Source organism: Lynx rufus, unplaced genomic scaffold (assembly GCF_022079265.1).
Source record: "Lynx rufus isolate CCGP_SWC_20201006 ecotype Redwood Valley unplaced genomic scaffold, mLynRuf1.p SCAF_7, whole genome shotgun sequence".
NCBI classification, from domain to species: domain Eukaryota; kingdom Metazoa; phylum Chordata; class Mammalia; order Carnivora; family Felidae; genus Lynx; species Lynx rufus.
In genome coordinates, this window is record NW_025814889.1 from 134,541,874 (window position 1) to 134,555,120 (window position 13,247).

Consider the following 13,247-nt stretch of genomic DNA (forward strand, 5'->3'; position numbering starts at 1 on the left):
GCCTCCTGCTGCCTGCCCGCAGGCTCCAGAAGGGCAAGGCCTGCCCAGATGGGGACAAGTGCCGCTGCGCGCACGGGCAGGAGGAGCTCACCGAGTGGCTGGACCGGCGTGAGGTGCTGAAGCAGAAGCTGGCCAAGGCCCGCAAGGATATGCTTCTGTGCCCGCGGGACGACGACTTTGGCAAATACAACTTCCTGCTGCAAGAGGATGGGAACACCGCCGGTGCCGCCCCAGAAGCCCCTGCTGCTGCCGCTGTCACTGGGGAATAGGGCCATTTGTGGGCCTCGGGTGAAGTCCTAGGGTTCAGGGGGCGGGGGTGGGGACAGAGGTCCTGATAGGAGGGCCAGGGCAGGCCAGGGCTGGGGGCGGGGGGCCGCCCTCCTCAGGCAGCCCCCGGCCCCCTGGGGCCCCGTCCGTCCTCCGTCCTTTCTGCCCCCACCACCTGTGTGCATACCCAGGTGCGTGTGCTGTAGCCCTAAGCGGTCCCAGGGTCCTCGTCCTGCTGGAACACCCTGGGCAGACACCCCCAGCCCCCGCTCTCCTGGTTGGGGAGGGAGGGGCCTGGCTGACCCCTCCAGCTTCAGCCTACAGCTTTAACTTCTGTCTGCTCCTAAAGGGGGCCCAAAGCTCAGGGCTGGGGAGCCTGGGGTCCCCACTTGAATCTGCAGCAGGAGGGTCCTTTTCCCTGCCCCACCCTCACCTCAGATCAGTACACAACAGAGGGCTGGCGGCCCCAATTAGCTTTAAAATGCAGCCCCAGGGTGGAGCTGGGAACACAATACTGGTCGCTTGCCCTCTGGGGCCTCAGTTTCCCCTTTGGTTGGAAGAGTGGGAGGGGCTGGGCTAGATGATCTCTAGAGCCTCTCCAGTCCGGCCACCAGCCCAGCCCTCCTCCCTTGTGAGCCACCAAATGTAGACTTTAGGTCCTAAGAGTCCTCAGAGATGACTCAGCTCAAGCCCCCCCTATTGCAGATAGGAAGACTAAGGCCTGGAAGGGAGGGGTGATCTGCTCAGGGTCTCCCGCCCACGGCACAAGGTAAAGCCAGAGGCAAACTAGTCAAAAGGCTCAGGGCCAGTTGTCTGCTGGAGCCTCCAGGCTCTTGGCAGGGATATGACAGTCTCTGAATCAGTGTGCCACAGGGGCTCCAGGCAGTGGAACTTGTTGGCTGAAGAAGGGAGGCTCAGGGGATTGGTCATGGCAGCACCCTGTAGAGGGACGGTCCCCTCCTGAGGATGGTCGTAGCAAGTGTAGCAGCAAGTTGCTTCCCACGCCAACTCAGGGCGGCGGTAACAGGCAGGGCACCCATGGGCTCAGCTCCTGCATGATGCACTGGGAAGAAGGGGAAGGGTGGGGGTCAGGGAACGTGGAGAGAAGGGAGATGAATGCCATGGGCCACTCTAGGATCGCTGAGCATCATGGGTCACTTTAGGATGGGACACAGCTCCTCTTTCTTGAGGACCCAACATGGCCCTCATCCCTTTCTCCCCAGACCCAGACATACAGTCACGCCTGTCTGTCCCAGCCCTCCCTGATTCCCGGCCCTGCCAGCTGCCTGGGACCTCAGCTGACCCCCGGCCCCTACCTCCAGCCGCCAAGCCCTTTCCCATGCCTCTCGTCTGACCTGTCTGCGTGCACCCCCTCCTCTCCATCCCACCCACTGTGGGCAGACCCGGCCTCCCCTGGTTCCTGAGACATTCCAGAATGCCCCACACTGTTGGCACAAGAAGTGGGGCCCCCCGGAAGCAACCGGGGACCACAGCTGGAGTCAGGGGTGGGGGGTGAGACAAAGAGAATGGAATCCCCCTCATTTCTCCTCAAGCAAGGATCGATAGTGAGCAATGATGTGATTATGGGCACCCCAGACGCAGAGAACCTTGTTCCTCCTGCTGTCACTGCCCAGCCTTTCCCAGTAATCGTGGCATGCATCCTTTCTTCTCCCTGCCCCCTTCCCCCAGCAGGCCAGCAGATTCGTGCTGGTGGCGTGGCTGGAGGGGAGGAGAGACCACACCCGAGGTGGGGGCCGTGGCTGTGAATGTCGATGACACTTGTTTTCCCTGATCCGTGGTGTTGCAGTCTGTCGTCACCAGCCTCGTTTTTAGTGTGTATATATGTCGCCCCCGTGATGCATATATACACAGGTATTAAATATATCGCTCTATATAATATTATATATGTGTGTGGTATCCAAGGAATCACTTCTAATGAGGGCTAAAGATAAAGAATTTGGCCAGAAAATGCAGCCATCCTGGTGTGTAATTAAGAGGGATTTTTCAGATTCGGGACTTGGAGCCATGGGTTGGAGGTGATTTCTCAGCAAGGGCAGGAGTGGCCTCGCCTGGGCCCAGTTTCCAGACCACTCCAGCCTTGCCGGGAGAGAGCAGTGGTGCTCCAGGAAAGAAAATGATTGGTGTTTGTCTCCTGCCCAGAAGAATAGGATTAGTGTCCAGATTTTTCTTCTTCAACATGTTACCCATCCAGGGTCCCCTGGGATCTGGGGCTCCCTGGCCTGGCCAAAGCTGGATCCCCCCACAGGGTTGGGAAGAGGGCCAGAGGTGGGGGGCCTGGGGACAGGAGTACACTTTGAAGGATGAGGGTGATTATTTCAGTCATGATCCTGACTGGGAGGCTTGGAGAGTTGAATCAGGGGCCCGTGCCTACTGCCAGCAGGCAGGGACAATACTTTAAACATAGTGATGGGGGGGGGGGCAGGCGCCCCCAATGTGAGTATCCCTTTGGAGTAGGGCGAAGGAGGGACGCTGCATTTCTCAGCTGGGCAGTAATCAATTTAATGGTCCTTTTAAAATGTCTGTGTATTAAAAATTTAAGAATACCACACTTTAATATTAAATATTCATAAGGTCTAGTATCTTGATAATAATGTAGATGTTTTAATAACAATTTTTGTCCTTCTTAAAATAAAATGAAAGAAACTTGATTCTTTTAGCCTTTGTTTCTAGAAAATAAACGTGTGCACTTTGACCTCTGTCCCCGACCTCTGTCGCTCCTGTTCCTCCCTGCCTGGAGCTTGTGCCCAGGGGCCTGGGCTGCTCTGTCCACATGGGGCAGAGCTGCCTGGTGCTGGGCATGCCTAAAGGCAGAAATTCCGAGGGGTGAGGGGCAGAAGGTCTGTGTCCCTGTGTAAACAGGGCCACCCAGCTGACCCCAGCTCAGGCAGCGCCTCAGCTGGCAAGGACAAGCTGTGCTGTGTACAAGAGGCCCCAGCAGCCACCCTTCACTGGCTCTCCTGCAGCCTGCCTGCTCACAGCCTTCCGCATGGGGGTCCCAAGGTACCCACACCTCCCTGCCTTTATCAAGGACACCGTCCTGAATTCCAGTCCTGAATTCTGTGCCCTTTCTGGGTGTGGCTTTTCCAGAATAGCGAGGAGGCATGCCATTGCTTTGGAATATGATTCTGACTGCAGCTTGGACTCCTCGGGACCCAGATTTCTCATCTTTAAAAGGAGAGAGTATGTTAGATTGGGAATTCTCAATTCGGGGAAGTCCATATCTTCTGGGATGGGAGGTACTTTCTCAAATCTCTTGGGTTGTGTGTGTTGCAAGGGATGGAGGGGGACCCTGATGGGAGGGGCCGCATATGTTCAAGAGCAAGCTCTCACCAGATAGCTGTCAACTGCAGTGTGGAGTGACACCAGGAACAGGGGGCCAAAGGTGCATAGGGGCTCAGGTGCTTGATAAATGACCGGATGAGCAAGAGAAGCCAGCAGCTTGATTGAGCACCTGTGCACCAGACACTGGATGCAGCATGTCTGTTCCCCACGACAACGCTGCACATTTGGTGTCCACATCTTAGAGACATTCAGCAAAGGTTCCAAGGACCCTCAGGAGACAGTAAAACAAGAAACACTGGGAACTGGGTGATTGGCAAAGGTCCCTTCAGCGCTGACGGTCTGGGGTTCTCAGCACCCCTGGTAGCACCGTGAAAAACGAAAGTGGCGTGGCAAAGTACAGGCCCCCAAAGGAAACCTCCAGACCCAGCCTCAAGCTGGAGAGATCATGAACCTGCATCCAGACCTCCCATGAATTCAGAAAATCAAAGACCGTAAGATAAGCAGGACTTCAATGTGCCTGGTGGACTAAACTCTTAAATTCTCTACGTTCCCCTAAATTCTCTTCTGGGCCTCCTTTAGCTCAAGTTGGTAAACATTCACTGAGCACCCACTCTCAGATCCTGGGAACAAGGTTACTGAAGAAATGTGGCTTCCCTTGAACCCAAGTCTGCCAGGGGATGCAGACCTACGTGGGAGAGGGCAGGATGGTTTGACAGGCACTGCGGTGGGAGGCATTGCAGGTGCCAGATCCAGGGAGGGCTTCCTGGAGGAGGTGAAACTGGGATAGAGGCTTCAAAAGATTGCTGTCCCATGGTTGTCAATGCACACTCATTGTCCCGCATCTTTCTTTTTCTCTCAATTGTATTTCACGCGTGTCTCCAAGCCCTGATGTAACTTAGGTATTATGATCAGTGGCCGACACTTTATTCATCAAGGGACCGGAGCTGACTTGAGCAGCCCCCAGTTATTGAACACACGTCTGTTTCTGGTCTTCCCTCCTGTGAGTAAGGGTCACAGTGAACACCACCACCACCACCATGGAGCCCCAGCAGGCTTCTCCCTGCCTCTGAGGAAGCTGCTTCTGAGGGAGGCCCTGGGCAGGTGGGGTGACTGTCAGGGACCTGCAGATGGTGAAGGGGCTCTGCACCTCTCTAGAGAAAGCCCTTGAGGGCTTTGCCAGAAACTGCATCCACATATACCCCCTCCCAGGGGAGCCATCTCTAGTAGGCATCAGCCTCTGAGCCAGGAAACCCAAGAAGTGCAGACAATCCCAACACGCCTGCCATGCGGCCCCTTCCAAATGTCTCCGGGTTTCTATGTGGCCTCCCCTTTCCCCATCTCTACCCTCTCCAGCCTCTTGACCCAGCAACCTGCTGATGTGGCCTCTGTGAGAGCACAGGTGACACTGCCAACTGGGCCCCCCGGAGTAGGGGTGCCACCTGGATTGACTTGCAGTGGCATGAAAATTCCCTAAGGGCGGGGACCTGCCCGGCCGGGTTTCTGACTTAACTTTGAATCTCTCACAAAGTCTTGGCTGGTGCCAGGTATGCAGCAAGTACTCACTTATGGTCTTAGATGCTTAGCACATCTGTACATTGGAAGGGTTCTGCAGAGAGTTCATAGGGACAAATGTCCGAGGATGGAATGTCACTTATCAGGTGGGTATTTTTGCGACACAGGGCGTTTCCTGTTGCCTCTGGAATCATGCTCTGTGGGCACCTACCCACTGCACCTTTGTGGTAAGCCAGTCTAGCACACCAGAGAGTTCTTAGGCCAGGGAGCGGTTCAGTCAGCTCCAGCCTGCAAATCCCAGGTCAACTTGAGGCAACCTGAATGCAAGGCCCACCTCACCCTCACTGCCCAGGGTCTCAGAAGCACAGGGCACTAGAAGGATAAATAAGAAACTAAATGTCTTATGAGATAGAGGAATGGAGAGGAAGAACAGGGATAGAAATTACATATGTGCATATAATGTTTATGTATTTTTGAGAGAGATTGGGAGTGGGGGAGGGGCAGAGAGAGACAGGGACAGAGGACCCAAAGAAGCAGGCTCTGAGCGGACAGTAGAGAGCCCGATGCAGGGCTCGAGCTCATGAACTGTGAGATCATGACCTGAGCTGAAGCCAGGGGCCCAACCGACTGAGCCACCCAGGCACCCCTGACATTATGTTTCTAAAGTATACCTTTATCAAAAGTGTTGAGCTTTGAGCCATATAATGTTCTTTGTATTCAAAACTTGAAATTAACTTTTAATTAATTTGGGAAAAGAGCATAGTTTGGGGAAGGCTGTTAGCAAGGAGGGGAGGGTAAGTAGAGGACAGGCTGAGGGCTGTTGGAGAGGCCAGGGGGGTTCCTGGAGTATTTTTGCTTCTGTACAAAATATTTTTGGAAAACAGTGAAGAACTGCATAGAAATCATCTATGCGCAGGGAACCAAATGCTTATTGCATCTACTTGGATCGTCAGAGACATAGAACCAGAGCTGAGAGGAACTTTAGAGGTCACAACACTGAGTAGTTTTGGAACCGAGACCCAGAAGGGCCATGCAACTTGTTCAAGATCCCATGTCCGTGTGCGGCCTGACACCATCCCCCCCACCCCCACCCCCACCCCGCCGGCCGAGTTTGATGTCGGTCTTCAATGGAGGGAGACATACAAAATCTTGGCTTTGACCACACATTCAAGTGGCCTGGGGACCACAGAGGCCAATGTCCTGGTGAGAGGGCCAGAGAGCGGGGGCTACAACAAACAGCCAGTTGCCACGCAAGTCCCCAGGATGGACTGGGCAGCAGGACGTCACCCGAGACCAGCCTCCACCAGGTTGGCAGAGCTTGCTCCCTTTCAATGGTGCCTGCTCTGCCTGGCCTCCCAGGGCTTGTCTGCTGGGCACCTGCCTCTTTCCCCTCCCCGGAAGACCAAAGGAATCCCAGGCTGCAGATATTCTCACTTCTTGTAGGAGCGCAGACTTCAGGCTCTGCAGATGGCAAAGCCGCAATTGCACACACCACACGCAAACCTGTGTGCCTTGCAGGACGCATGTGCGGAGCATACAGATACCTGCCTCAAAACATGCCAACAAACCCCTCTGGGCTCACGAGCTTGCAGGTGAACGTGTGATGCCCCTTCCCGTGCTAGTGTGTGCCAACACAGAGTATGTCCTCTGTCCTGAGCTGCCTGGGGTGCCAGGGTCTCAGGTTCCAGCCCAAACTGATCTCCATGGCCGGCCCTGCCCTCTGCTGCACTTGGCCACCGGGGCCCCTCGGCCGAGCGTGCCTGAGTGTGCAGGGCACACTTGCTGTGGGCGTGGAGCCATCTCCCTGTTCTCACCTGGCAGGCCCCGGTTATGGCTCCCAGCCTGGGGGAGAACTTCCCTTTGCAAAGTTAGATAACAGCCCGGGCTCTCTGTCAGAGGATTGGCGCGGCGGCTCCACGTGCTGCGGCTGGCGCAGAGCCAGGCCCGCCCTGCCAGGCAGCGGGAAGGGAAGGCCTGGCTGCAGCCGGAGCTGGCGGGTGGCCGAGCTGGGGGCGGACGGGTGGGCCGGGGCCCCTACTGCCCATTGGCTGCCTCAGGCTCCCGCCCCGCCCGCCTCCAGAGCCTGCGGCTCCCGGGCCAGCTCCTGTCTCTCTAGCTGCTTCTGAACTCCCGGAGCAAGCACCTCCTGCCGGGCCATGTCGAGCTGTGACCGGATCGGAGTGGCCCCTGCCATGGACATGCCTGAGGTCCTCAAGTCCCTGCTGGAGCACTCTCTGCCTTGGCCAGAGAAGAGGACAGGTAGGAACAGAGGTGGCCTGCGTTGGCTGGCTGCCCATGTGCCCGAGGGGTGGGGGCAATCACAGGCACCAGTGGCAGGACAGGCGTCTCCAGGCAAGGGAGGGTCCTCGGTAGGGGTCTGCCCTCGGCCCCTTCCCGGGCAGGCGGAGGGCTGGGTGCAGAGAGGGACACAGTGGCGGGGAGCGCCACTGCAACTCGGGGGCTGCCTCCGAGGCCTGCTAGCTTTGGGAAGCCACGGCCAGTGTGTGGCCGCTGACAGGTGCTGTGCTCACGTGGGACGAGGGCAGGACCGGAGCGCCCTGCCCAGAGAATGCACTGAATGCCGACTGCTTATCTGGTTCCTTCCCTCCGCACGTTGGGATGGCAGCGGGCTGGCAGAGACTGTAGGTGTGGGCAGCCTCCTGTGTCTGGAGAAGAGGCTTTCCTCCTTTCGCCTGCTTCAGCTCCCGCTCGCTGGAGGGCTGAACCCCTGGATGGGATGGAAGCCGTTATGTAACAGGACCACAGGCTCGCAGCCCCGGTTCCTAGGATACACAGGCAAACACGGGGCCAGGGAGCCAGCAGAGAGGGCGTGGACCGAGGGGCAGCGCCAGCAGCCGGCGCCAGGTGTCTCCTGAGTTCTGCCTGAGACACCGAAGCCCACGGCTAGATTTGGGGGCCAGGGTGCTCGGAGCGCGCCCTCCTGATACATCTCTCTCCAAATCTCTTCTAAGGTGTCCGGGGCTCACACCCAGGTCCTCGGTGCTCAAAATCCACATGTGCCTTTAAAGGAGCCCAGCAGTCCTCTGCTGCCGGTGTCTGACTTAGGAGCCCCGGGTGTCTTAGGGACCTTTCTTGGGCTCTCCCTCATCCTGCTGTGCTGGCGCCAGATCTGTCTCACCACCCGAGCCCTGGTTGTCCCCACAGGACTTCCTTACAAAGGACTCTTAGCTATTCCCAAACTCTGGAGCCTGAGGACAGACACCACAGCCCCTGCCCTCTTTCTCACCCCACTGGGGAGTGAGGAGTCACTGCCCAAGGCGGGTAAGGTGGCTCCCAGAGGTCAGGGCACGGTCCCTGTGGGCTCTCTCACAGAGCTCTGGGCCCAGGCCCCTCAGACCACCCCCCAGTGGTTTTCAACACTGAGGCAGTCGGGGCCACCCCCAGAGGTGGGTATCATTAGAAGGAGTTGGCTCAGGCCCCCAGCTGTTAACCAGGAGAAGCCCATCTTCCCTGGAAACCCTCAACTCAGCCTGGGCGATAAAGCTGCAGCTGACTTTTTCTTGACATCTCTGAAGGGCCGTGTGGGTGGATGAAGCTAGAAGTCCTTGCAAAAGCTAGATGTAGGTCCAGGCACCCAAGGAAGGTAGGGTGTCCCCGGATGGCCCAGTGCACGCACAGGGAGCACCTGGGCGACCAGCAGCCCTGCAGGGACAGCTGTCAGCTGGGCAGGGAAGGGTTCTCGGGGCAACTCAGGACCAGGATGACAAGGCTTTAGAAATATGACAGCAGCTGCTGGCCGCTGGCTTCCAGCTGGTCCCTAGAGCTAACGCTGGAAAGTCCCCATTGCTTTCTGTGGATGGGCAAAATCGGGGTCTGGCACTGAGGGGGCTTGCCCAAGTTCTCAGGCCGAGCTTTTCCAAGAACTGGAGATTTCTGGCTGAAAATCAGTTTGGCTGGTACGGCTGCGTTGGTCAAAGGGGTCATGGACCAGATTCTCATGCCACCTCCTATCCTGTCCCTCTCCTCATCTTTGATAAAAATGAATGTACCTACCTGAAAACCAATATTCCTTGGTGAAAAGAATACACATGCCACACAGAATGAGAATCTCCAGCAGTCATGCAGCGAGTACTTTATAAGTTTTCTTCCCCTGTGTCCCCTGACACTGGCATCTGCGCTCAGTGGGAGAACAAAAGGGTCGGCTAGTCGCCCCAGAGCGCGGCCGGTCCTCGGGATTGCTCACCCTTTGCTTTGGTGTGAAAGGGGTGGTTTCTCCGTGGGGGACGGCGGCCTGTTTACAAACCGCCCCCCCTTTCTCCAGCCCAGTGACTGCTTCGGCACACATTTAGGTCACATGCAGAGCATATCTTGGGTCCAGCGTGAGGGAATTTTAGAGGCAAGCCGTGCACGGTGTGAAAAAACCCAGGTGTGCTCTCATGAGACCTTGCTCTCCCTGCAGCCGTGTTCTAGTATAAAGATGCTCCCTAGCACCCAACCTCGGGGCTCCTCTCCCTCTTGCTGCCCTGGGCCTCCCATCCCAGCCTGCGCCGACCTTCACCTCTTTCCTGTCCCTGGTCGAGCAGACTTTCTCCAGCACAGCTAACCAGGCTGGAGACTCCCATGGCTTCAGGTTGTAGTGGCCACCTGGTGGACCCTCACTCTGGCCGCCAGGGTGACTGACTTTCCTGAGGGCAGACAAATTCATATCCAGCCAAAGAGGGGGTCTGTACCCTAAGCCCTGACTCAGTTTCTTCTCTGTCTCTGGTCCCTGATCCCTAAGGATTATTCTTGTTTCCATTCCTGCTCTTTCTCCTGAGGATCCTCTTCCAAGAGGTAATTCTGTTCCCGCACAGTCTATCTCTCACTTTCTTCTTCAGCTTCTGGAAAGACTCCGGTTCCCTCAACCACACTTAGATCTTTACACCCTGTCCTTACCTCAATGCACGGGCCTCAGCTACGCTCAGAGGCCGGCCCCCCATATTTCTACCACCTTTGGTCCCTCGGGCCTCCTTTTCAGGGAGATAAGTAGCATGAAAACACACCCAAGGTTGAACAAGTCCCTCGCTTTGAGCTGGGCAGACAGGGTACCTGCCTCAGGGAGCTTTTGACTAGAATTGTTTTTTAATGTTTATTTATTTTTGAGAGAGAGAAAGAGAGAGCATGAGCAGGGGAGGGGCAGAAAGAGAGAGACGCAGAATCTGAAGCAGGTTCCAGGCTCTGAGTGGTCAGCACCGAGCCTGACTCAGGGCTTGAACTCATGAACTGTGAGATCATGACCTGAGGGGGAAGTCAGACGCTTAACTGAGAGCCACCCAGGCACCCCTTGACTAGAATTACTTGTGGGCCACCCAGCAGGGGAGCCTGGACATGCCCCCCCTCCCCCCCCTCCCCCCCAGTCTGTAAAAGGGCAAAAAGAACACCTGCTTCCCAGGTATGTTGCCAGGATTAGAGGAGTTGTCCTATGTGGAAGCCTTTGCAAACTGTGAAGTGCCACAGTTGTCTCTGCGAAAGACAAAGAGCAGCTGAGCCTGGTATTCTGCTCCTTCCACCAACATCACATTTGTAATCTGACCCTCATTCCCTTCTTTCCACCCTCCTTCCCATGGATATTCTCCTTGAAAGAACTGGATGTTGCAAGTTTGTGGGAGCACACACACAGGGCTGTCTCCTTGGAAACACGAGCTGAGGCTCCCAGGGCATGGTGCCATTGTCTGCACCTAACGGTGCCAGCTGTGCTGGCCAGAGAAAGGGCTGAACAATAGGCTGGATCCTAGGGGGACTTGCTAGGGCAAAGGCAGGGGTGCACAGGAAGGGCCTGGGCGTCCTCCCCTTGGAGGACTGAGTTAAGTGGCCCAAGAGGTAGGCTCAAGGCAGCCTGGGCTGTCCTGAGTTTGGCCTCAGTAAAAGTCCATGTGGTTGCCTCCACTCCCAGCCTGGTGGAACCAGAGAAAAACTGGGAAATCGGAAGTTTGCTTTCAGGGAAAAGGAGGGGAGCTGATCTTCTCTGCACTGGGCTTGTTACCTCCTTTAATCTTCACTGCCACTTTTAAATGAGGAAGTGCACTCAGAGGGATCGGCTACCCTCCGGCCGGGTGTGTGGGCCAGCCTCTCTTCTTCCCTCCCACCACAGGGACCCAGAGCCTTCTTTTCTTTATGTTCCCCACCGTCACCAGGCAGAGGAATGTGATAAACTCATTCTCATCCAGTTCCAGAAACTATCAGTTAGTGTCCAGGAGTGCCCCTTCCAGGTGGCTCTGCATCTTTATGAGCTTGGCCCAAGGCTAGGTTGCCAAGGGAATGAATCCTGATTTTAAAAGCGCTGTTTCCCGAGTGTGAGCTTTTACATCCCCATGTGTGAAGCGGCTTTGCAAGGGGGGTATGATTGTCCATTCCACAATGAGGAACGCTCAGGAAAGGGAAGGCCGCATGCTTGTCAGGAGTTCCAACCCAGCTCTGCCTGCTCCCAGGCTCCTCCCCTCCCACAGGATTCCCCAGGGTCTCTTCAATCATCCAATCAGATGTCCTGACTGCTTATTGAGCGTTTGCTAGCTTGTGGCACAGGGGCGAATGAGGCAGACACTGCCCCCTCGCCTGCGTTTGCATTCCAGCGGGGAGAGGCAGACAATCAGCCAGGAGGAGGGTCGCGGCCAGCCTCCCCGAGGGAAGGGGGTGACACTGGAGCTGAGGCCTGGAGAGTGAGGAAGAGTGAGCAACCCCAAGAACTTTCAGGCTGAGAGAACAGCACCTGCAAAAGCCCTTTCCTAGGAGAGGAAAGACACGTGTCTGGGGAGTAAAAGGCCACCATGGTGGCCGAAGGTGAGCAAGGGGGAGAGAAGGAAGAGGTTAGGTTGGAGAGACCCGCAGGGGGCAGAGCCTGCAGGGCCCTGAAAATCATAAAGAAGAGTGAAGCTGTTACCGCCCTGCCTGAAGGTCGCCGCCCACCCCCACTTTTCTTGGGGAAGTGGCAAGTGGGGACGAATGAGGTATTCCCAGAACAACCCAAAATGTGATTATGCTGAGTTAACTTCAATGGAGCACTTGCTCTGTGCCAAGTGCTGTTCTCCGCAGCATGCCTGCATTGTCTCCTTTTGACATTCAGGCACAGAGAGGTTAAGTAATTTGCCTAAGGTCACACAAGAAGTGGTCAAAGTAGGAACCGGACCCAGATGGTCTGGTTCTAGAGCCCACACCCTACCACTGTGCCGTCAACACAGCTTTCACTGGAGACACCGTGGCTGTCAGGCGGTGGCTGTTGAGACGTGGCACAGGCTGGATGGAGGTGATGGCTTGTCTGGAAATGGCCCTCTCAGGGCAGCTCTCCATCTGTAATCTGAACCCTGGGAGTGGACAAGATGCAAGCCAAACAGGAAACTCGCATTGAAGAGATGGGCAAGAGTTAGTGAAGAGCCTCCACCCACCACTTCTCCCCTAGAACACACTGAGACCAAGGTACACACCACAGCCCAGAACTATGCAGCCACAGGTATGTGGGTCGTTGGCCAGGCTTGCGCTGGGGGATTTGCCACAAGGATCGCTCCTGTTTGTTATTCCAGGTTCCGCTGTGAATCAACACGACGACTGTTCCTTAACGTTAATAACATTCCAAACGTACATGACTTGGCTCTGAAAGATTTTGTTAACCTTCCTACCAGCAGCACTGCCAACAAAGCCAGCCAACAGCTTTTTATCTACTACCTTGAATCAAGTTTTGTGCCCCCCTGCGTTGGGTGTTGGCAAAGCACACAGATAACCGGGCTTTGTTGGAGCTCTGGGGAAGCCTTCGCATTGTCCTGCTCGCACACGCACCACGCTCACGTCACATCTCAGTAGGCCAGAAGATGAGGTCTGTCCTACCAGATGCTGAGCATGTGGCCAAATAGATCATCGTGGGGTATCTGGCCAAAGGCTCCCTTGCTGGAGTTTTAGCTCCTCTGAACTTCAAGTTTAAATAATAATACTCCAAGTCTACACGATGGCTTAATGAAAGGTACTTGTTCTGTATATGCTCGGTTAAGTTTTGAACTGGGGTTGGTTAGCAGGTTTCCGGAACACTAGGGAGAATTTCAAGCCAGCCTCGCTATGGAAAATGGTCATTTCACATCCGTGTCTCTGCTGTAGTTTGACTCTAGAACCCAGCCTCCCCAAAATAATTCTGCTCCTGACCCAACAGCACCTGAATGAAGGGGAAGGGTGGAGGCCCACCC

At 55.8% G+C, this 13,247-nt stretch overlaps 1 protein-coding gene across 4 annotated transcripts in view; it reads left to right on the forward strand.

Moving 5' to 3' along the window:
• Nucleotides 1-2,944, forward strand: part of ZC3H7B (zinc finger CCCH-type containing 7B) — a 61,374-nt gene extending 58,430 nt beyond the window's left edge. For all 4 annotated transcript variants that reach the window (XM_047064954.1, XM_047064955.1, XM_047064953.1 and 1 more), the window contains exon 23: nt 23-2,944. In XM_047064954.1, coding sequence (XP_046920910.1) covers nt 23-269 — 247 coding nt within the window. In that variant the 3' untranslated portion in view covers nt 270-2,944. The remainder of the gene's footprint in view (nt 1-22) is intronic.
• Nucleotides 2,945-13,247: the final 10,303 nt, after the last annotated feature.